At 44.1% G+C, this 25254-nt stretch overlaps 1 protein-coding gene across 2 annotated transcripts; it reads right to left on the bottom strand.

Moving 5' to 3' along the window:
* Nucleotides 1-11431: 11431 nt before the first annotated feature.
* Nucleotides 11432-24950, bottom strand: fndc5b (fibronectin type III domain containing 5b). 2 transcript variants are annotated; one of them, XM_071526525.1, is made up of 6 exons: nucleotides 24872-24950; nucleotides 22808-22810; nucleotides 21876-21994; nucleotides 19360-19558; nucleotides 14333-14422; nucleotides 11432-11571 (listed from the first exon to the last, which is right to left on the bottom strand). In XM_071526525.1, the coding sequence occupies exons 1-6, from the start codon at nucleotides 24948-24950 to the stop codon at nucleotides 11432-11434; spliced, it is 630 nt and encodes a 209-aa protein (XP_071382626.1). The 2 variants fall into 2 exon arrangements, with proteins under 2 accessions (XP_071382626.1, XP_071382627.1); XM_071526526.1 differs by lacking the exon at nucleotides 22808-22810.
* Nucleotides 24951-25254: the final 304 nt, after the last annotated feature.

Below are 25254 nucleotides of genomic sequence, written 5' to 3' on the forward strand. Positions count from 1 at the left end.
GTTTGCTTCATGAATATCCAGCAGCTTTCTCCAGGGTGTCCAAAAAGTCTGGAATCATAGGCAACACCATGTATTTTTTTTGCTGTCAGGATGGCAGAGTGATCTAATGTCTAATGTTCCCAAGAAGTCCTGCAGAGATGAAAGTGCAGTTTGTATTTTTCAGCAGCAGGGGGCAGCACTTCACTACCCAGTGCATATGGAACATAAAGTGGCGATGTCTGATATATTTGCTGGCCTCCTCTTTATCCCTGGACTGAGACACTGTCAGCTGAAGATGATGGTGTAACATTCCCAAGTTCTGCTAAATAAATCCTTCCTCCGCCTGCTCCCATTTCCTAAATTCAAAGTGACTGCACAGGTCAATGAATGCAATTTTATTAGCCTTGAGAGAGGTTGTCAGGAGGAGGGAAGACCAAAGGCTGCCTCGTGTTAGACTGTGATCTATAAACCACCAGTGAGAGGGACAAGATGGCAGGAGGGAGCAGGGACTTGGCTTCAGCCTGTCTGGCTTCCCCATCACAGCTGAGACAGACACACACACACACACACACACGTTCCCAGCCACGTTCTGTATTCGACCCGGGTGTGTGAACAGGACTCTGGAGGGCTGAAAGTCACGCGGTCCCCTCCCCCCCCCCCACACACCCCCCTCTTTTCTCCCTCTAACAGGCTCTGGCTCAGTGAAGCAGGGGCTTTTTTACAATTCGTCCCGACAAGCTTACTTAACCACCTGCATTATTTAACGGCGTCTTTCCTCAAAGGGAGCTCCGGCTCTCTGTCTCGCTCTGCAAGTTTGCTGAAAGCATGCACATTGAGATATAACCAGGCAAAGGAAAGTCTCCCTCAGACAGACAGACGGACAGACAGGCACACACACACAAATGGCAATGTGGGGTAAAGACTCGAAGTGAGTTTCAAGCATCAAGGTCAAATGATTCAGAATGGATCAGATCAGGGAAATACGAGGTAGCCTACATTTCCAGCAAGGGCCACAGTTTACAATCCCTCTGTTTGTGTTGGTATATTTATCTGAAAAGTGAATATTACCTTTCTGACCAACACAAAACCGATCCTGTGCAATGAAAACACTGATATAAAATAAGCAGTAAGCATTCCCAGGACCCTCTGAATATCAGTTTTTACCTGGCCTCTTTAAAGAAACATTGCTTGTGCATAAAAACCTCACCTTGCTCTAAACCCGAGCACATTTCCTGCTCATTATACAGAGAGAAAAAGCAAATAACCTCCAGGAAGAGATTCCAGCAGTATTCCCTTTCATCTGGCAGAGTGTGAGGCAGAGGCAGGGAGGCAGAAACGCAAAACGTGCGGTTATGAAACGTGTGTGTGTAGGTGTGTGTGTGTGTGTGTGTGTGCCAGGAAGATTAAGTGATGCTCCAGCTCACCTTGACCTTCTGCGATGTGCATTAGGGCAAACACACAGAGGGCAAATATTGAGCAAGAGCCAAAAGGACACACATGCACACATAAAGACAAACATAGAGTATGCACAAAGCGTGCAGGCAGACCGACATGAGCAAAACATACTGGCTTTCACTCAACAGCAAAGTCTCATGGGTAAACAGACTTGGCAGCGGTCAAAGAGGATATACAGTGTTTGCGTCACACACACGCACACACACACACACACACACACACACATACCATCAACTGTATTGGTGTGTGCTCAGTGTTAATGTATGGCGGAGTCGAGCAATGCGGTAAAAACGGCTCGGCTTTGAGTAAACATTTAAGCGAACTAATCCATAGCTTCAGTTTCAAAGAAGATGAATCTACAGTGGCTCCGATCGATGGCATTCTTAATTCATACATCTAATAGGTTTCATGCATAATGTAACCTGCCATGGGTAATGTATTGGAGCAGTTGGATGGTGAAATAGAGCGACATTGATTTTGCGTTGTTCCTCAGTCTGGATATTGGGATAACAGGAGTGAGTGCAGAATGAGAGAGGAGACGAGATCAAGGGGATTGAAAAAGGGACTAAAAAGACTTGAGGGATAGAGAATAGGGGTGAGAATAATTGTGTGTCCCTGGGATGTGTGTAGTGTGTGTGTGTGTGTGTGTGTGTGTGTGAGAGAGTTCATTTCGATATCCACACCAGACGGTCACCAGCGCTTGCTGCCATCCAAGAACAGAAACTGTGTGCATCATTAGGCTCTGTCAGCCTGCTCTGACAATCCACTGAGTCATCATCTGCCACTGCTGTTTACCTCATTCATTATAAAGCAAATACCGCCATTTTATTGGACACGACACTATTAGTATGTGTGCGAATGTGTGTGTGTGTGTGTCTATGTCTAGAAGTGCCTGAACACCTGCGGTTGTGCACTCTCTAGAGCCCCAGTCTAATTTATGTTTTTGCTTCCAAAGAGTGCCCAGGATGGGTGTGTGAGTGTGTGTGTGTGTGTGTGTGTGTGTGTGTGTGTGTGTGTTATATTGATGCACCGCGGCTGCTGATCCAGCCTCATAAACCAGCCTTGAGTTCGAAGGCCTGGGCCGCATCCATCGCAATCTCGCCTTGTCACGCCCCATATGCCCGGGCCCACGCTGACCACCCACACTCTGCATTAGTATTCAAAGAGATAACGTCTTGCCAAATAGTGATGCAGGGTTAGACTGATATATGGGGCCGATATTGGCCTTTTATTAAAACTCAGATCCAGGCCAGCAGTCCTCCTCTGATATGATAGATATGATGCAGTTTGATTGATTACATATTTATTGTAGAATTGATCAACACTACACTGGTTGTCTATGGGAAGCAATTAAACTGAATTGATTCTAATGTGACATTTTGATCAGATCACACACAACTTTGCATCAATATGTTTTATTATTTAAAATTATCATTATTTTCCAGTGTTTGAATGGAGAGTTTTAGTGTGCCATGATGGTCTAAATGCTGTTTCAGAGGCTTTTCCATCCTGACAAGAATCAAATGGGAAAACACTGAATACTTTGGATTTTTTTTTTATATGAACATGGTCAAAAAGATACTGAATATCTGCTTCAATATTGACTATCAGCAGCTTCAGTCCAAAAATGTCACTATCGGCTTTCAAAAACCCATATCAGTCGAACTCTTTCTTTCTCACTGCCAGACATGCTCAGTGTTTTTTCGTATTTCCAAGTACATTAATAAACAGTAAAACACCCAGTCACACAACCAGTGCATTGAAAATATCATATATTTTATTTCTTTTCTGTGTTAATACATAATTAGACATTTATATTTCCATAGAAATAGTATATACCATGGGTGTGAACGAGTCATGCTAGCCCTCATGAACAGTTTTTGTCCCATGAACATCAAAATGTTTCAACACAGACTTGATGGTTGTACATAAAACATCGACTCCATTATTCTGCTGTAAATCCATGCGTCTTGGTTATTTACTTGGACGTAAAGTACAAATATATACCTTAAGTAAACGGTCCTATTTGGAGTATGCGTAGGACCTTGGGGTGATTATTCGGGGGTTCTTCACATCTGTTCAGCAGCCTCGAACACACACCAGTCATCTATAGGCAAACCAGTGGGGATGGGATGACTTTGATCTGACCATTGACCTTATCCATACGGCGGCCATTTTGAACAGGGTGGGAAACTCCAACTGGAAGAGCAGGTCCAGCTGCTCTATACTTAGTATTTAACAGATTCACACTGAAAAACAAAATGTATCTGAAGAATCAGAGGGATAGCGGTTCACATTTTAATGTATTTGGCCCATTATCTCTACCAGAGTCTAGTCTAGGCAGCTTGCTAGAAGCTAACTAGTAAGCTAACTAGCAAATTTCCTGCTAAATTCAGGCAGTTGTTGTCGATGTTGCTAGCTAATCCGGCAACTGCTTGTCTATCTGAAGTCCTCACTTATATGTTGAAGTAACGCTAGATTTATGCAGATCTTCCAGGTAGAATTTCCCACCCAAAGTGTTCAAAATGGCGGCCATGTGAATAAGGTGAATAGAGCCGTAAGGGAGCCTGAAGCTTAGGTAAGCCTACGCTGATTCAAGGTTGGTCGGTTTAAGGCTGGGGTTACTGAGAAGCTCATGGCACGTGTTGCAGCGGGACAAATGGCACTAATGGATTATTAGAATTAGGATTATTTGTATTATATATAGTTGGGGTTCATAATCTCCATATAAACAGCGTCATCTGTCATTATGTCCTCTCTTCAGCCACTTTGGGGGATTTTTTGTGAGAGTTAATGAGATCATGGTAAAAATCCAGGAGCGTCAATTCACAAAGCCTTAAGCCATGGCATCTAATATCATTTGCCACCAAAACATCCAAAACCTGCTTGTGCACAAAGTGGAGAATTGACTGATGAAAAGATTGTATTTGGTTAATGTGATAAATTATTAGATGTAGATCACCAAACTATCATCTTAGAGGCAAAATTGGTCCTGAATGCTCCCCTGATGTGATTTTTTAAGATATGGATGGATATTCCAAATAGATTTCTGCCGATTTTTGCTTGATGTTTGCTCTCCACGATAATGATGAAACCTTCAAGATGGAATTTGGACTCGCTCAGTGCCCATACTCTGCCACACCCAACTGACGCCCCTGTTAACATCCAGACGTCTGGGGACTGGACTCGGAGGTCAGACGCTGCGATTCCCAGCGGACGTAATGATATTCTCTCCCCCTGTGCCCGTGTCAGTCTGTCGATTTTATTCCCTCTGACTCTCATCTTCCCCTCTCTCTCTCTGTCTGTCTCCAGGTCTCTCGCCCGGAGTGAGGCTCCAGCCGGCTCCGTACTCACACATGCCTCATTGGATGTTCACCTTGAGCAGCTGCTGAGTCGCCTCCTGCAGCCTCAGATAGACAGAGACGGAGCTGTCTGGGCCAGACCTGCCTTCTGCTGCCTCCCCATGTGTCAGCTCCTGTTTGGACCGCAGCCAGCCGGAGAATGGACTCCGAGAGTGTGTGAGGTGTGTGTATGTGTGTGTGTGTGTGTGTTGGGGTTAGACCGATATACCGGCTTGCCGATATTGGCCTTTTATTGAAAATCAGATATAGGCGAGTCAGTATTCTCCGTATCTGATATGATGGAGGTTCCTCCCTGTTATGATTATGATTATTTCACATGACTGACCAGAGAAATCATCAAGTGTGGTGTGGGAGGATTTTATTCAATAGTCTGCCTTAAGGAGCCTAAAAAAATTTTCATTAGTCTGGGTTTTAGTGTCCCATGATGGTCTAAATGCTGTCAATATTAAAAGTCTTGGGGAAACACTGAATCATTTTTAGGTATGTAAATGGTCAAATTTAAAGATATTGAATATCTTCAATCAAAATATCGATATCGGTCTTCAAAAACTCACATCGGTTGAACTCTAGTGTATGTCAAATGTAAAGTGTTGACTAGTAACACCTAACTCAATACTGCGGCACAGTTATTCCTCTTCCTAGTAACAAATACTTTAACAAATCACCACTTCAAGTTCAATAATTATACAGTTACCAGTCATAAAAGTTGTTATTTTTGTTATCACCTGCCTTTAAAAATCTGATTTATGTTGAATTATCCCAAAACTATGATTATCCCCCATCCACCTGATGAGATGAGAAATGGCAGGAGAGCTAACTTTCTCTGGGCGGTAATGTAATTTAAAGTAATGAGCCCAAAACTGCTGTGGTGTGTGTGGTGGAGATAGAGAGAGAAAGAGACGGTAGGAGAGCTTATGCATACACTAAATTTAACAAGGTGTGTGTGTGTGTGTGTGAGTGTCTGTGTGTGGTTACAGGCCAACATTGTGGGCAATGAGAATCTGGGCCTTGTCCAGTTCTCGTCTTCATGATAGAAGGAGACAAAAGACATGACAGCGAGCAGGAAACAGGAGTGGATGAGGGGAGGGTTCAGGTTTAAAAATACTCCAGGATCTGCTGACTGGAGTCTTTCACTGCTCCTCTCCCTCTTTCAAAAATCCACCTGGTCCATCTGTGCAGCTCCAGCAAACAACCACACTATCACTCCAGCCTCCAGCACGCTCCCTCCAACTACAAACTACATTCCCCTTGGAAGGCTCGACATTCAAATCCCCAGAGTGCACTTTGTCGTACACGCTTGTTCTTTAATGCTCCCGTTTCTAGAGGTTGGCCAAGCCGCCGCACTCCTGACACAGCCTCCAGTTTTATATATGCTTAAAAAAAAATCAAAAAGTCTGCTCTCGTACTCTCTCCCTATCTCTCTTTGTGTGTGTGTGTGCAGGTGGAACACACTCTATTTGGCTTTCTCAGTGTCATGTTTCTCTGTGCTACCAGTTTGAGTTAATAGCACAAGACTAGAGTCACTTTTTCATTTGACAGAGCCATTCTTTAAATCTCTCGTCTCTAGCAGCGCTCGTTTTACACCAGTTTTTAATGTTAGACCACAGAACTTGAATGAATAGAACGGTCCTTTCACTGTTTATCATGGTAATGTGGCTAATAAACCCTTTTCACACTTATGGGTTCTACGCAACGGAAGTCGTCACAGTTGGGAAACACCGCAGCAGTAGCGGCGTTTATCAATGAGAATAATAGACACACCTTGAGTATTTTCGCCTTTACTGCGATATCTACCAGATTTTTCAACCAATGACACTGTTCTTTTGGTGGACCAGTTTTCAATCACAGACAGGATTAATACTGTTTGTGTGTTAATACTGTTTTGTACAGTGTTGTAAACAGCCAGGTTGCAGTCAGAGCTCGGTGCTACAGGTCGATAAGAAAGAAAACCACATAAGCTCAAGGTTCATTAGGAGCTTATAATATCCACATTCTTTGGATTGGCCCCTCTTTCTTCCTCATCGATCTGTAGCACCGAGCTCTGACTACAACCTGGCCATTAACAACACTGGACACTGTACATAACAGTATTAACATTAGTCGCACAGAAATGTTGAAAGAGAATGAAGAATACTATACTAGCTACCTTGCCTTCCACCTGCGTATCCTGGTAACATTATTAACAAACGTTAGGTAACTAGACAAGAGATCATTTACCTTCGTATGGATGTAATTTTCAAAAACGAGTTTGTAGCTTTGTCAAGCTTCGTCCTGTCTGTGATCGAAAACTGGTCCACCAAAAGAACGATGTCTTTAGGTGAAAAATCTGGTAGATATCGCAGTAAAGACGAAAACACTCGAGGTGTGTCTATTATTCTCATTGATACGCCGCTACTGCTGCGGTGTTTCCCATCTGTGACGACTTCCGTTGCGTAGAACCCGGTAGTGTGAAATGGGTCTATACAGCATAAAATGCCGATTATAGAATTTTAAGAGTTAATTTCTATGGTAACACAAGTCTGGGCATTAAGGCCATAAAGTCTGTCACACTTGCTTGAGAACTGTGCAGATGTGTCTGTTGCACGAATGCTTAGCAAACTGTCAAAACTCAACTGAAAGCTAACGTAAGCAACGAGGCTAAAGTAGCATTATCACTACCTCTCTCCCTAGCTCCTATAGTCAACATTAGCGTTAGCAATCCATGGCAGCAAGGAGACAGAGAAGCTCAGGTCCTTGCTGCAAATCTTCTTGCCTCAGCAACTTGGCATAAGTCGGTTTATACAACGGTAGCCTACATATAAAAATGGCTGCTGCTCCGACCATCCTGGAACGTTGATTAGAATGGGAAAGACCATTCTATCCATTCAAGTTCTGTTAGTTAGACCGATATATTGGTGTGCCGGTGTATCAGGCCTATATATATATATATATTTATTTTTTTTTGTAAAAATGGGATATTGCAAATCTTTCAAATTTTCACCCCATATTGCTATTTTTTGTCCTTGCTTTTCATTTTCATCCCTACTTCTTCAACCTCTATGAAAATACTTTTACAAGGCTTGCTGTTTCTTATTCTGTGCATTTGCCCTTTAGTGTTTCCTTCTTTATCTACTGTTCGCATTTTGATTTACTCCTCACATTTTTATTCATCTCATAAGTACTTTTGAATTTATTTTGACTACCTGCAATGTTTCTTATGTTTTATAGTTTTTTTTTGCCACTTTTGATCACATTTCCTATTTTCATCTCCTTCTTATATAAACTTTTCCTCCTTTCTTTTTGTCTTTCCTCTCTGTGGTCTCTCCCATCTCTCTCATTGCTCCTTTCCCGTTTTTTTGTTTGTTTTCCTTCATTGATTCCTTCCCTCTCTTCCTCCCTCCAGTCTATCTGTGTCCTTCCTGGCCTGTCTGAGACGCAAAGGTGATAAATGAGCTGAAGAACGAGGGACGGGCGGTAGGTAGGGCCGAGGCTGGACGAGCGAGGGAGCGTTGACGTAGAGAAGGAGAAGAAGGCTGAGAGTGGAAATTATGGGAGAGAGGGAAGACGAGGGAAGCTGCCGAGCGGCGGAGGGAGAGCGAGAGTGGTGAAGGGGAGCAGACAGGAAGGGAGGGAGTGATATATGAGAGAGAGAGAGCGAGAGAGCGGCAGAGGGAAAGTGAGGGAAAGTCATAAATGGGAGAGTGAAGGGGGATAAGGGTGGATGGAGATAGAGGAGGAAAGAGGGAGGGTGATAAAAGAGAGGGAGATAGTGAAAAATGGATGTCGGGGTGAGGGTTCGGAGCGTTAACAGAATAGATGATTGAGATGGGGACGTAATGGTTGTTCTCTCCCGACAAAGGACGGTATTTAAATCTTGAATTGTGTGTGTGTGTGTGTGTGTGTGTGTGTGTGTGTGTGTGTGTGTGTGTGTGTGTGTGTGTCCCTGATTAGCAGTCATCCTAACCAGTGAGGCAATCAAGACATTTGCTCATTATCTCTAATATGGCTGCAGCCCTGCTGAGTTCAGCTTCATGGCGTTTTCTCTCTCTGACTTTGCGGTGAAGTCAACTAGTGAACGTCAGTATCCAGGGGTTGGGATCCAATCTATTTGCAATTATGTGGATAACGCATAATAAATTGAACGAGCAGCCCCTACTGAAGATAATGCACATTTATCTTCAGACGCTCTGATGCTCTCCAGATGAGGAGAACCTCATTTCCAACCAGGTCGCCTTTACTCCTGACATCTGAGCAGGATTTCTCTTTCCTTTGACAAAACACTGATGGCCTCTCGTCACCTCCTCACGTAATATTTACGCCTTTTAAAACTGACAGTAAACGCCTCTTCTCGCTTGTACCTCATCCACCAATATCCTGTAAATCCATTTTTGACAAGTTACTTTCCGAGCTGCCTGCTGCCTGTTTGATTTGTTTGCATTTTCTGGTCGGTTCTGCATGCTAAAGTATTATTTCTGTGTGTGTGCAGTGCCTGTGGATTAGATTGGAGAAGAATTGCATTTGCACTTTGTTTGCTAAAGTGGCACAAATGCTATCGGGCGATTAGATCTGCAGTGCATCTTGGCTGTATTTACACCTGGATGTTTTGCTCTGTGCCATGACAGTCCAGTCGCTCGGGACGCATGTTAATGTTAGATGGAAAGGGGGTCTGAGAGACACGGTTCAGACTTCAGAACAGGGTTCAGCCACTTGGCCAAGCGCACCAGCCTTGGGCTTCCACAGCCTGGCATCCCTGCTGGTGTTCAGCCAAATCAGGCAGAAACCATGCCAAACTATGCCCAGTGTATACATTTCATTAGGAATGGCGCCCTGCACATCTCCATCCCTATTCTCTGCACATCCTACTGCAGACCCCAGACAGCAGATGGTGCTGAATATGGAGGCATGAACACCAACAAACCTCGATGTGAACTTCCCCCGTTAAAGCTACGATGTTCCAGCCGTGCCACCCTTTTAAACTTTTACATTTTGGATTTGAAACTAGGCGGTCGCTTTCAAAGTTTTAATGTTGGGGTGAGGCGCCCCTTCAGCAGGGGATTGCCCGGCCCATCCTTGACCTTTGTCTGGATCGTGGTCGTATTCAGACAGGATCATCCAACTCATACGAGGAAAATATGGGGTGTCATAAAAATTCTGTCAGATTTTATCCCCCGAAGTGACAAGGGCATTAAGGTTCCAGTCCAGAGAGTGGAGGGAAAAACAGGGGCATCATTTAACTGATGACAGAAGAGAGAGAGAGAGAGAGAGAGAGAGAGAGAGAGAGAAAGAGAGAAAGAGAGAATGGAGACAGGACTCCACAAGACAATGTGCAATATTTCTGGGCCCAACAATAACACAATATTGTAGTCAAAATTGGGATTGTGAGGACTCCAACAATCACAACAGGAGGAGCACCGAACTGCAATGTGCTTATTAGAGAGACACCGACAGACAGACAGAGAGAGAGAGTATGAGATGATGAAAGAGAAAGGAAGGAACGAGAGATAGAGATAGGTAGAGACGGAGTGGAACGTCTTTTGTTTTGTGCTGACTGATACCTGGACCTAGAGGACGCACTATTCGTCTAAGCCAACCTACATTTCCACCTTCACTGACTGGTGACACAAACCTTTCATGAAATAGGAAAAAAAAAAACATTCAAAGACACTTCCGATGATCCGTTCCTGGGATTCAATGCCTCTGATGAAGGGGAACCAGAACTTATGAAGTGAGCAGGTCTCGCCAAGAGGGAACGTGTTCAGGAACGCCCTCCAATACTTGGACCGATGGCCATTTTATGTCCAATGCTGGAGGATCTTCTTAATTCTCCTTGTGTCTTTTTTCGGCTCTTCGCACGGAAAAGTCCGAAGGGGCCCCCGAAGGCCACAGTTTCTCTCACACAGTCCAGTTGTAGTCACGGCAAAAGTGAATCTAGTTTTGCCCTCCACCGTTTCCTGTTTGCCTGTTTGCAGTCTTTGATTCTGCAAGTTCAGATTTGGGTCCATTGGTTTGAAACAGCTCTACATTATGTGGAATAGAGTTTCTGCAATGGTTAATCTGTTCTTCAGTACGATGGTATCTGAGAATGGCTTTCTGTTGGTCTCAGGGTCTGAAAGAGAAGAATTGACTCTACTTAATGAGATGCAAAGGACAGAGTTACAACGCTGCAGTTCAGAGCTGTTGAGAGGTGAAAATGATAGTGCATACTAGGTTGTGTAGGTGCATAATGTTTGCTCATATAAAGACTCTCCGATTCTGATGGTGATTGCACACAGCATGTGTGCCCTTTGGGAAACTTCTGTCTTCTAGCTCTAATTTCGACATTTGTTTTTGCTGTACTCTCCAAATAACAATTATTCCCCAGCTGTGGGAAATATCCCATTCTCCCAAGACTAATTCAAAGCCTTAATTTAGCTTTGTAAGCTGTCTTTGGACTTTGATGATGATTATGATCCCTGTGGTGAAATTGGATTGTTGCAACAGCAAAAAGTAATCTGATGGAGCCAACAAAACGAGCATAGAAACATGAATAGAGGAAAAGTATTTAAATGGGGCATGATATAAGACGAGAGCTTTTGGATAGAGACTAAAGGGTGTGTTCCTCACCTGTCCTGAGGTTCGAAGAGTTGGTTATTGCAGAAGGCGATGCAGGGCTGGTCTTAGACGTTGCTGCGCAGTAGCCCCCCCTGTGGGTGCTCGGGAGTACTGCACTCTGAGGAGTTCTTGGCTTTGTCCTTGTTGTTGTTGGGCTCGTTGTCTTTAATAATGTCGTACTGACGACAGAACAGGGCGATCACCCCTGGGAGAGGAAGAGGACACACTAATTATATAGTTAGAATTATAATAATGTGATACCTCGTTGATTCCTGTAGGGAAATGCTCTTTTCTGTGTTCCCCCCTCCACAGGGAGGTCAGAGGTCAGGTTCAGCTACAGAACAGCAGCCCTGCAGCTGGGAGGGATCCAGCAGGGAGGATGCTCGCTGAACCCTGAACCTGGGCCGTCCAGTGGAAGGACAGTAACCACAAGGACACCCCCCCCTCCCCCACCGTCCCTTTTGTTATGTTATGTTATGTTATCTTAATTATTCTATTGTTTAATTTAACACCATTTGTGCATTGTCAACCGAAATTTACAGTCACGCCAATGCATTGAATTTGAACTAACAGGAGAAAAGGGGCAATTTTACCTGAGTGTTACACTGATTTTTAAAATTTCTAGAAACAGCCTGCACTAATTATTTATTTTCATTTGTTTACTTTGGTTATATCGTATATTGACATTATATGAATTCATTATAACATAATTTTTGCTTTGTAAATTTATAGTCAAGCCAGTGCAAACATTTTGAAGTTGAACTGAATTGAAAAAGCAATTTAAGTTACTATGCGGATTTGTTTTTTCCATATCCATCCTGCAATGATCGTTTCTTTTTTGCATAACTGAATTCATTATTTGAATACTTCTTGTCTTTTTCTCTCTTTTTAATTGGAGCCATATTAGCTGAGGTTCAGGAGCAGGACCACACCTCAATCACTCCCCTTCCTGTCGTTTCCCTTTAAATGCCTACCTGCCCAGCATACCTGTTCATTCCTCGTTTACCTGCCCCACCCTCCCTCCCCTTTCTCTCGATCTCTCTCGCTCTCCCTCTCTCTCTCCACTCCTCCTCTCTACTACAGGGCCCCCTGCCCCTGGGGTCTGCTGCTGTGCCCGGGAGCAAGGGCGGATCCGTCGCCGAAACCTTCCCCACACCGCAGATGATTCGCCTACATCTCTCCATCCTCCATTCATCTCAGTCTCCTCTTCATCATTCATATCTGTTAAATAAACATCCTCATTTGCATTCAATCGATGGTGTGGTCCTTGGCTCGTGAAAGAAACACTGTAGCCCCATACACTTTGAAATACTAACACACAGACGTTTTATTAACAGATGGAACAGATGTTATCTAGGCCTACTAGTTATTTACTTCTATTATCTTCATTCCATTGTAGTTCCATGCTTCGGCAATACTGTTCATCTATCATTCACGTCAGTAAAGACTGAACTGAATTGAATTGAACTGCGAGCGGCAGAGACGTGAATAGGGTGAAGCGACGAAGACGGAGATATGAAGCCGATGGTGAAGATAGCCGCACGAAGCCTGTAGTCAAAGAGATTAAAAACCAGGCAGAGAGGAGAGACAGATGAGGAGAGAGATAGACAGAGAGTGAGAGTGTGGAAATGGAGAAAGGGAATAATTCATGACGGCGGAGCAGGATGTGGAGGGTGGGTGGGTGGGAGGGAGGGAGGAGGCAGCTGGTCCAACCGGGCTTCAGTCTGGGCGTTCTGCTTATGTCAGCCTCTGCTCGTCTGATGACTGCGATACCAAAGGGCATGGTGGGATATCTCACTGTGATATCCCCCAGCATGCCCCGCGGGCCCAATTAAAGCCGAGAAAACACAATTCGCCTCCTTCACTCCTCTGGTTTTTTTCACCGTCCTGCCCTCCTTTTTCCGCTTCTCTCAACGCGATCACTCAGTTTTTCCACCTTTTCTCTGTTGCTCTCTCTCTCCCTCTCTCTCAGTCTCTCTCTCTCATGGGTAATTGCTGCTACTGTATATGCTATATACAGCATTTGGGCCGTATTTGTATCTCATTAAAGTGGGTTAGGAGAGAACATTTATAACTCTCTGCCTGTCTGTGAAGCGGTTCATATCTCTGCACATATACCGCTAATGAGTCGAAGTCTCCATGCATGTAAACATCGCTAATGTGTCTTTGTACTGTTTTTCTGATGGGATACTGCTGCGTTCAGGTTGCATTTGGATGAATCCTATGGCTATACTGACATGCAGCTTTGTTTACGTAAAGGTTAGAGATCTGAAGCTGAAAGGATGTTCTAGTGGAGTTTCTAAAGCATTAAAAATGTGTAGCGGGGATTTTGAAGCGTGTCACATTTATGATGTGTGGGAATCTGATCCACTTAGGGGTCGGGATCCACCTCGGACTCTGCATTGTGTCATATATGCATATATGATTATACAGAATTACATTGACACTTGACTTTAAAATGCATCTCTGGTATACACAATGAAATCAGACTTTACTTTCCTTCGCTAAAACAGATTCAGGTCTTTAAAATTGACAGAAAACAACTTGCTTGTCCACCATCCACAAGTATCCTGACAATCCATTTTTGACAAGTATGTTACTATCTGAGCTGCCTGCCACCTGTTACATTTGGTTTATTTATATATAATGTGTTTTTGCTTCATCCAATCACCCAGGATGCATGTTAATGACAGGTGTAGTAGCACTTAGTCGCACTTTCACCTCTGTTTGTCCATTATTTACTTCACAACATTGCATAAACGAACATGGTACTTTTGGTGAATGGTAGAAGCCAGCATTAAATCATCCCAAAAGCACCGCAACTACTTATATCACAGAGAGATGAAACAACCGTCACTCTCTGTAACACCACAGTACCTCAATCAGAGAGCTTATTTGCCCAAAAAGTCAGTGGATTCCCATAAGGCCTGCTGTGATAAAGGTATGTTGCTGAAGAGGACTATTACCTGCCCACATGATGAGCACCACTACAATGATGATGAGTTCTCCTGCCCTCAGCTGGGCCGCCTGACCAACCTCCTCCATCGTCACCTCGTCTGGGGAGAGAGAGCACACAGCCACACACACACACACACACACACACATACATGCAATCAATCAAGTGCCACGGAGGACAGCACGATTCACTGTCCCAGAGAGCCAATGTGAAATTGCCATCCATCTGAAACTCTACAGGGAAAGATAAAAGAATCAAACAGGGTAACAGGGAGCAGAGAGGCTGCCTAGTGTAAATTCTCTGCTCTGGCCAGTGTAATTAAAGCTGGGTTAGACCAGAGGTAGAGCTGCAGAGGGAGGGAGAGAGAGAGAGAGAGAGAGAGAGAGAGAGAGCTGGATCCCAACCCAACCACTCATTGCGTGTCCCTTGACAGGATTCTGGCAGCAGAGGCATAATGCCGATCAGAGGGTCAAAGGTTTGGAGACACTCTGGACCACAACCTCTTGCTCTGTGTTGCCAGCACCAGGCATGGTGCAACCCCATTTACCCCGGTCCAAATGTCTCCCTCTTTCCTGAGCATTTCCATTTTCCCCTGCCTTTTTAGAGAGAGCCTGAAGTACAAGTGCTGCTGTACTAGTATCCACAGGGTGGCCTGAACAGCCTCAAGACATCGCTGTCGTTTTGTTGTTTTTACTCACATCTTGAGTTAGTATGCGAAAACTCTGAGGAAATCTTGACCACATATGGTGAGGCAAGAAGGGGCTGGTCAAAAACCTCCTTGAGTAAACACAAAACAGATATATATGAAAGCTAGGGACTCAAACGTTTGATTTTGTTGTTATAATCAACACTCCATACCTACATACATATCTGCGATTATGCTCATAGTCGGAGTAACCATAATTACAGTAAGATATGTTAAGTACTGCGATGTTAATCACATTATAAAGGCATGTATACACCTACATCGCATTTCTTCCAGTGTGACCAAGTTGCACATGAACCAAAGAGGACATCATATCACGCATATCAATAAACGTCACACGCAGGCAACCCAAGTTCTGCAGGTAGTACCAGCGAGGCTGTGATTGGTTGATCACGGCGTCTGCTCCTTTCCAAAAGACAAAAGTGTCAAGAGGACGGCATTTTGCAGCTGGAATAGGCCAATAAAAATGGCAGCAACAGATATGAAATGGGAGTACAGCATAGTTGTCACTTGTGATAGAATTTGCTGATGGTGGGACAATAGAAGTATAAAGTGGCGGGACGGATTTAGAAACTAGGCTACCCACAACTCTGCAAAAAATCGAATAACCACAAGTAGCATGTAAACAGGATTTGGAATTGCCGATTCATGTAAACATCTTAATCGGAGTAATGCCTTTCTCTGACTATTACATAATCGTTAATTAGTGTGCATGTAAATGTAATCATTGATTACGTTTACATGCACACTAATTAACGATTAACTTATCCACACTATTCCTCAGCTACTACAGCTTACTACTACAATTTATGGAACTGCCACAGCAATATCTTTTAAACTCTTGCTCACCTTGTAGCAACTCATAATGCAATAACTGCACATATTGTTATCTATATACTAAAAACTGTAATAAAGCCTCAAAATGAAATACCCATAATGTAGTAAAATGCTGCACACATAACAGTATAACCTTGTGGCAGATAATATTAACATTCAACATTAAACATTCAACTGTTCAGATGACAGCCTGATGTTACACCAAAACTCTGCAACTTCATTATAGTGCAGATCATCCTCTCACACCACCTCTAGTCCAGATTCAAGGATTTAGCTTGGTATTTTTTAACTATGGGTCAGGGGAGACTTTTCTCAGGTCTTGGCTCTTGAGTCTCTGAGGCTTTCCCCTGCTTCCCTGCCAGTCGCCATCCATCATCTGCACTGTTCTGGAGTTGGCTTCTTCTTCGTCACGGTTTGTTTTTGGTGATGGCAGGCAGTCTACCGAGGAGTTGAAGACGATGGACAATGGATGATGGACGATGGACGATGGACGATGGACGATGGACGATGGACGTTGGACGCCGGTCCTCCTCCTTGTTGCTCTCAGAGTTCCTGTTGCCATGGTAATCCTACTCTGCATGCGGTGAACTGTGGGCTCCATGGAGCGCCGCGGCAGGCTGTGTACTCCAGATCCTCAGTGTCCTCTGGAGAAACCCCGGGCTCGTCAGACACTTGCTCTGACTGCAGGCAAAGGGCAGCAGGCGCTCTGGAGCTGTGAGCCTTACCAGGAACACAAGCACCTACTGGGCCACAGGAACACAACACACAGCTTTTTGCTCTTTGAAGTGTTTTTCTTCTTTGAAATGGTTTCTATGTGGGCGGTCTGTGATACAGTGGGTTAAGATGTGATAACTGATAATGTAATAACTACCGCATCATGTCGTAACGTGTCAAAATGGACTAAAACCTGTTCATGTAATAGCTTTCCATATAGTGTAACAGACTGATATTGTAATATATTGTTACATACAATTACTGCATTATAAGGGCTATAACATTTTATAAGGGTTTTTTAATAATTACAATATCAATCTGAAGATGATATTGCTTTACCCAGCAAGTTATTATATTAAAAGTTTATTACATTTCCAAACCATTCAGAGGAATATTTTATTTGATTGACAGTGTGTATAATAATTACATTAAAAGGGATATATATATATATTTTTTTTTTTGTTATTACATAAAAATGGTTTATAGTTATTAGATTATTCAGCCATTTGTTACAGTTTTTTTATTACCTGTTCAACCTACTGAAATGGTTGAAATGTTTGACCAATATTACATTATTCAGCAGTTATATTATCAGCTGCCACAAAGTGTATATCATGTTCTTTCTTTATGAGTATGAGCCATCTCATAACTTATTCTGCATGAATTTCTCTTTCTCTCTCTCTCTCTATCTCTCTCTCTCGCTCTCTCTCTCTCTCTCTCTCTCTCTTTCTCCCTCTCCCTCTCTCTCTCTCTCTCATTTTTCTGGTCAATGTTCCACCAGCAGCAGTGTTTCCCAAAGTCATACAGAGACATATAGCTTATGTTTAGCCTTTGCACATTCAGCTATACACCAACTGTGTCCCCAATCTCAACTTTCAGAAGTGGCTCACACTGCTCGCTACCCACCCAGCATGGTGCATTTTGGCTGGAAGAACATTGTGGGAATAACAGGAAAACCAATTCTCAAAGTTGAAGTTTTTTAGAACAAGTGCTGCTTGATGGATAATAAGTATGTTGAATTGTAGAGTGGCTTCTAAAGCTTCAGAAAATGCCTTGACTCATATTTTATGCTGTACTTTTGTCGATTGTACTACATTATAGGCACTATCACATTCAGTTTCAATATGTGCAGTTGTCCCATTCTGAGCAGCTACAGACAAAGAGCCAGACGGAAACATCAACAGACAGACGGACAGACAGAAGCACAGACAGACATTACATTGCCTGCAGATACTAAAACGGTGTCAGGCTGATTAATACCCACTTAGAAGGGGAGGAGAGCAGTAATGGCCGGGAGATTTAATCAGGACGGCTAATGAATGCTACCCCCTCACACACACCCTCACACACACACGCACACACACACACACACACACACACGCATACCGAGGGAGTTCCATCAAAGTCGGAGCAAAACAAAACGCGAGTCTGCCCCCGTCCACATCAAGACAAATGATCTCACCTGCACTGCAAAATGACCTGTTAAGACGGATATTTTTTTTTTTTTACAGTGCATACGCCACTTTAACTCTCTCGCCCCTCACAGGGAGCGGACTGAACTACCACCCAGGGCGTGATTCATGGGAAACACGCCGCTGGCCCGATGTCTCCTCACTGTTTCCTGTCTTATCACCTCGCCGCTGATGAGCGTTTAGCATTTGGCTCCGGCCCCTCTGAAGCGGCGGCGGCGGCGGCGGCTCTTGGCACAGTTAAACTGGGTCGCCGAGGACACCGATAAAATTGGAAAAGCGCTGCGAGTCGCTCCAGATAACGGCGCAGGCCCGTGCATCTGAGGAACGAGGAGTTAGATTGTGTGTGTGGGAATTGGGGGGGGGTGGGGTGGAGGGTTGGGGGGAGGGAGGGAGGGGGTGTTCTCACAAAGACAGCCGCGTCCGTGTTTTATTAAATCGCCAAATAGCCCTTTTTTCCTCGTCCCTGATGCTCCCCCATTGTGCTGGAAACAAAACATTAGCACTCTGTGTCTGTGTGTGTATGTGTGTGTGTGTGTGTGTGTGTGTGTGTGTGTGAGGGAAAAAGAGAGAGAGCCTAAAGATTTTTCCTTTTGGGGTTTTTTTGTGTAATCCCATTTGTGTGTTCCAGGTATGAGTGTGTGTAGGTGGGTGTACATGTGTGTATGACTGTGTGTGTGCATGTAACTGCGAGTAGAGGAGTTTGTGTGTGTGTGTGTGTATGTGTGTGTCCCTGTGTACATGTTCCTGCCTGCATATGTGTGTTTTTGCATGTGTTGAGGACCCCAGGAAGACTAGCTGTCATTAATTTGCCAGCTAATGGGGATGCTAATAAAACAATAAAACAATTTTGTGTGTGTGTGTGTGTGTGTGTGTGTGTGTGTGTGTGTTCCTGTGTTTCTGTGTGCATATGTGTGTTTTTGCACGCGTTTTACCAATCTACCTACCTGTGTGTGTGTGTGTGTGTGTGTGTGTGTGTGTGTGTGTGTGTGTGTGTGTGTGTGCGTCTGAGAACAAAGCAATCAGTCATATTTTCAGAACAGCATTACTTTTTCCCTTGAAAGTCCCAATCTTCATATAACTTATAACAGTTTGATCCTACTTACTATCATATATACTATGAATTTACATATAAAAGATTCATATCAGCCCTAAAGAAAGTGGGTAAATCCTATTCTGCAAATGAAACTGAAAAAGTGAATGAGTTTAGGTGGATTTACCCTCCACTACATCCCTGTATGTATGTATGTATGTACTGTATATGCGTATGTGTGTGTGTGTGTGTGTGTGTGTGTGTGCTGTGCCACTCACCCGGGCTCTTGGAGGCCAGCTTCTCCGACTCTTTGGGCGTTCTGAAGAGGACCGGCTCGCTGGGAGGGCTGCTGCCGCCCATGCTGATGCTCTGCACGTGCACGATGTACTCCGTGTCCTCGTCCAGGTCCCACAATGCACAGGAGCGCGTGGTCGTGTTCACTTCCTGGATGAACCGCAGCATGCGCACGTCCTTCTTCTGCGGCCGGGCGATGACGGAGAAGAGGGGGAGGAGGAGGAGGAGGAAGAGGAGGAGGAGGAGAAGGCATTAGGTGCCAGGAGGCAGTTTGAGGTGGGACGAAACGCTAAAGCCTCTTATGAGCTGCAGATATTAGAATGGGAAACTTTATTGATCCCTGGAGGGAAATTCTCTTTTTTTTTGTATCCCCTCCACAGAAAGGTCAGAAAGGAAGTTTGACTCATAATATCTAATATTACACTTTAATAAAAGTTGGATATCTGCCAGTCAGTGTCATCCATCTCTGATGTGATGGATATGATGCAGTTTGTTTGACTACATATTTATTATTATTATTATTATTATTACTAGTAATAGTACTAATATCATCCTTTCAGTGGGTTTCAGTGGAGAGATTTAGTGTCCCAGTCTAATTGCTGTGTCAGAGGCTTTCCCACTGTTCTAAGACTCAATTCTGGTGGAAACACTGTTTTTTTTTGGGACGTTTTTGGCATGAAAATGTTCAAATTTGAAGATATTAAAAATATCAGTCCTGCAAAACCCATATCGGCTGAACCCTACAGTCACAGGTCAGGTTCAGCTGCTTCAAGGTAAGATGAAAGGCTCTTCCGCTCGTTAACGCAAATTTACCGAACGCGTCCCTCTTATCAGCTGCAGATTCTGGGGTAAAAAAAATAAAAAATATGATGGAAAAGTCCAATTTGCCCGCTGACGATGCTCCTTGTTAAAATTCAGCAAATTGCCTTCTGTTTAGAGCTGATAGGGTGCAAATGCGTACAACGTCTCTCTTGGTTAACAGTCGGGGGGGAAAAAAAGCTGAAATAAAGCCTGCTGGCGTTTTTCTGCAATGTAATTATGCTTAAAAAAAAAGGAGTGCCTCTCAGACCAAATACTCTCCACTAGCAGGGTACATCATTATCCAACTAGGACTGCTTGCTCAGGTCAATTGGCTCCCGTTAGATCAAGAGCAAATTTCCTTAGGGGCACTTTTATTTACAGGCCAATTACAGAGTGGAATTCCTTAACGTTTTTTTTTTAAATGGCACTTATACAAAATAAATACACGTTCAAAAAGCAGCTGAGAGAGCGTTTACACCACTGACCGAAACAGTGATTTAACGAACTGTCTAACAGTGATTTAACTAACTGTATTTATCCATTAAAGATCGCTTTTATGGGATTTCTCCTATCTGTTGAATTCCCCGGAGTGCTATAGACACTAGAGTACTGTTGACTTGGATTCTCTGTTGATGCAGTTTGAGTTTCTGTAGGTGGCGCTCTGTTCTTTTGTCTGTTCAGCCATGGTGGCTATCACTGCTCATGCTAACTACCCAGTTCTTCTTCTAGTTATTCCAAATAAACCGGAAATGTAAGTGAGTGAGTGATAGGGAGTAGCAAAGCAGACATTTATTTACATGAAGAAGTCACAGGTGCAGATCACTTTAAAGCAGTGGTTCTCAATGCAAACTGATGAATTGTTAAACTTCACCGTTATTAAATTTACAAGAACACAATTAGAGAATGTAGAAGAATGACTGTTTTGATCATAGTTTCTCTGTTATCTCTCTACCTACGATACAGACAGTCATGGGATTCTGGACAAAATCATATCTGACAGTAAAAATATTCTCAGATTTGGGTTCGAGAGACAAAATCACATCAAATGGGGGTCTGTGGCTCTAATGTGGACTAAATTAGGGGTCCTTGATATGAAAAAGGTTCATCACTGCTTTAAAGGATAATACCAGTGTCATTTTATGTTTTCCCTATCGCCATTAATGCCTATGATGAGTCTAACCCCACCTATTTGCTACAGTCTCTGTCTGCTGCAGGTTTGCCTGACTTCCAGGAACTCATAGGCTCCCATTGTTTTCAAAAATCCATTCGAAACAGCTTGCAGAGCCGTACTGCTGCCTCGACTCCGCTAATCCATCATTTTAAATGACACGACTATTCAAATTTTTCCTAACATGACTTCATGACGCCACAGTCACTGCAGTTACAGTCCTGTCAGAGGCAGTTCCATTCTGCTAGTCGAACGTGAAGAGATCACTGCTCGTCTCCAGCTTGACTCCCACTCCCACCTTAAGTTCCATTTTGCCTCTTCACTGCCACCAGAAGCATGTAACAGTGCGCCCTCATGGAAAAAGTGAAAATAGTCCCCCTTAAACGAGTAATTAGCTGCTGACTGTGGCAAATACATCAGTGGGTTCTCTTCATAGGCAATAATGGCGATAGGAAAATAGTAATTAAATACACTTCACACACATGTGACACACACACACACACACACGTACTAAACACACTAAAAAGGCACCTGTTGGGTGATGGCGAATCCAATGACGGGGTCTCCCTCCAGGATTTCCCATGTGACCACCGCAGAGTTGACCTCCAGCTCTCTGATCGTCACATTGAGCGGAGCAGACAGCAGGGTGTCTGATGTACACCCACACACACACACACACACACACACACACACACACACACACACACACACACACCACAGCCAAAGAGATCAGAACAGACAGGTCATGAATATTCTGTCTTTACACCCTCGTAATACATAGGTGCCACTATGTAGACCTGCACATCTTCCCCTCTCCACTCCTCTCTCTCTCTCTCTCTCTCTCTCTCTCTCTCTCTCCCCTTGCTCTCTCGCCCCGCCTTCTTTAAGATGTTCTCCTCTCCTCCCACAAATTAATCTTTCTCCCTTCATTAACACCAGGCCTAATTAACCACACACGGGTCTCTTGGTGTTTCCCTCGATAAGCCTCCCCCTCTCTCTCTCTCTCATCTTTCTTTCTCTCAGTGTTTCCCGCTCTCTCTCTCACACACACACACACACACACACACACATACACGCGCATTCCCCTCTTCACCCTCTCCTCTCTTTCTCACTTTCTTTCTCCCACGCACATCTCATTAAGTGTGAGTCATGGCGCTGCATTCTCTCGTGTCACATTTGCCACTTGTTTTTTGGGGGTTTGGGTCAAAAAGCTTGCATCCCAGAATGCAATGCGTTGGTTGATTAGTTGTTTACTGTAACTACGGTTTTTTAATAAGATTCAAATTACAGTGTTTTAAGAAGCAATAGTGAAAACACAGCCATAATAGTAGTGTTTGGGTGTATAGGGAGCATAGAATAGAGTAAATGCACATTGGGAGGGTGTGTGTGTGTGTGTGTGTGTGTGTGTGTGTGTGTGTGTGTGTGTGTGTGTGTGTAACGGCCTTGTGAGATTGAGCCGAGACCACCTCAAGGCCTTTGATGATCAGAGTCAGGGCTTTATATCCCACGAGCCCGACTTCTCAAAGCAACCAACAAACCAGACCTTGACATACCGGAGCACACACACACACACACACACACACACACACACAGGTATACACACACACAAACAGCGTTCCACTGTGCATCCATTCTATTATGTGCTGTAAATGGGGAAGCACATGCATTAATGCCAGAAAAATATTCAAATTAGTTCATTTTACTCTGAAGTTCTAGCCAACACACGCCCAGAGTTTCGACAACATCAGGGGCATTCTGGGAAATAAAATGAACTAATCTGAGTGTTATTCTGCCATTAACGCAGGTGCTTCCCCAATTGGGAGTCATCATGGCAACTGTTGGTATGGAAATGCATCGACTACACCCACCGTGTCACACACACACCGCTCTCTCTTTGTGTTTACCCTCCAGATTACCACCAGAAAGCGCAGCCTGTCACATCCGGCAAATTAGATCTGCACGTCCCCCTCACACCTCCGCAAACAGTCGACGCCCCGGCCGCCGACTTGTTTGCGGAGTCGATAAAATAATGGCATTACGGGGAAAAGGAATGTAGTCCCTCGCTCCGCTTTGCTCCCCGTCTGCTCAATGCTAACTCAATCAGCAGAGTACAGCAGAGAGAAGCCGGAGTGTTGCACAGTGTTGGCGGAATTAATATTTTGTGTGGGGGAAAAACTCTCTCCGAGGCTCCCTGAGGCTCCTTGTGTGTTTGCCGAGGCAGAGTGGCTGGGTGTGAGTGAGCGTGTGTGTGTGTGTGTGTGTGTGATACAATGCTACAGTAGGAGTCCCTGTTTGCTTTGCTGTTGACTAGATGTTTTCCGAATGCCTCCACTGTTTATCTTCCTGACTCGGGTATAGGAGTCACACACATGCACACGTGTACACACACACACACACACACACACACACAGGCACGCACACACACAACAATACCAGAGAGGGATTCCCATCCATTTTTATGCCGTTTGCTGCCAAAGCCGAAGCTGGCTGCAGAATCACAAAACTCCCCTCTCAAGGCTCCATCCTTCTCCAGCCTCTGGAAACCAAATATTCAATCTCTTCAGGCCGAGATAAACCCCAAACGGCAGATATGGGATTCTCACAGATCTATCTCTCATCTCTGTGTGATGTAATGTAACCGAGATCTTCTAGAGATAAATGTTCTCCTTGGATACAAAACACTGCAGGTTAATAATATCCAATATCGTTAAAGATATTCGAGGGGCTATCCATATCCATGCATGATACATGATCACTGGAGGATGGTTATACTATATGAAGAGGTTCGTGCCTACAGTATTACTCATCTTCATCAATCTAATTCCATATCAGGACATTGATGGATGGTGGAGTTGTAAAGGCAATTAAGTTTTCAGGTGGGGCAGCACACTGCAAAAAATCTTAACATCATAACAAGTCAGTTAATACCAGTGAGTCTTGAAATCGTATTTTTCTTAAAATAAGTGAAAAAATGAGATCTTTCCATTTCTTTCCAATGCAAATTGACCTGTTATCAGATTTTCAAGATGTTGACACTGGAACTACTTCAACCAGCTGGCAAATATTTCCACATATTTTCACATTTTAAGACTCAAGTATTAGATAAAATGACTTGTTAAGACACTTGCAGGTCATTATTGTAAAAGAGAATGTGTTCTCAACAACCTACCTGGTAAAATAAAGGAAATAAATAAATAAAAAAGGAGATTTTGAGACAGTGCAAAGGTTCTGCCTTGCTGCTGTGTGCTGTGCAAGTGTCTGGTAGCTACATTACCTGCACACACACACACACACACACACACAGATCCATGACACACTAACAATCTATGACTAAAGGATCCACTACACTGTAAAGCACCACACATCACATTAAACACCATTGATCCTCTCATTAACACATCCCATACGCTACATAGCAGCAGCACCTATTGCTTAATTGGCTGTGATCAGCTCGTAAATCACTGCCCATTGACAGGTGCAGGCCTTTATCCGTGATGATCGGCTCATCAACCTGTGGTAAAACTCACCGGCATTAACGGAGCCCACCGAGAGGCAGCCCAGCAGGAGCAGCAGCACCGCCGCCGCAGAGAAGCCCGGTTCACCCATCCTCCTCCTTCTTCTAGCGACGCTTCACATCCTGCACGGCCCATGTATAATATCCCATTTAACGGGAGGGAGGAACCATCTCGCTCGGTACCGGAGCGGGACTTGTTGTGCCGGGGATTAAACTGAACTTGGCCGCCGCATCGGAGAGCGCAACAACAACCGGAGGAGGAGGAGGATGAGGAGGGGGAGGAGGAGGAGGAGGAGGAGGAAGAGAGGGTTTTTTTTTTGGTGCCGTGCGGTTGGTGTCTCGGTGCCTCGGTGGCTCCGCCGGCAGACCCAGTCCCGTCTGCCGGTAACGGAGCGG

The sequence above is a fragment of the Centroberyx affinis genome, unplaced genomic scaffold (genome assembly GCF_046629955.1).
Source record: "Centroberyx affinis isolate AG114_WGS23_722 - 3 ecotype Tasmania unplaced genomic scaffold, CSIRO-AGI_Caff_v1 ptg001421l_1, whole genome shotgun sequence".
NCBI classification, from domain to species: domain Eukaryota; kingdom Metazoa; phylum Chordata; class Actinopteri; order Beryciformes; family Berycidae; genus Centroberyx; species Centroberyx affinis.

What these genes read in the sequence shown, in the direction of transcription:
- fndc5b (XM_071526525.1), bottom strand. Translation starts at nt 24,950, where the DNA reads ATGGGTGAACCGGGCTTCTCTGCGGCGGCGGTGCTGCTGCTCCTGCTG. An exon ending in GATTCGCCATCACCCAACAG is followed by an intron (nt 19,559 to 21,875) that starts GTGCCTTTTTAG and finishes GCCCGGCCGCAG; the next exon opens with AAGAAGGACGTGCGCATGCT. An exon ending in GGTGCTCATCATGTGGGCAG is followed by an intron (nt 11,572 to 14,332) that starts GTAATAGTCCTC and finishes TTCCTCTCCCAG; the next exon opens with GGGTGATCGCCCTGTTCTGT.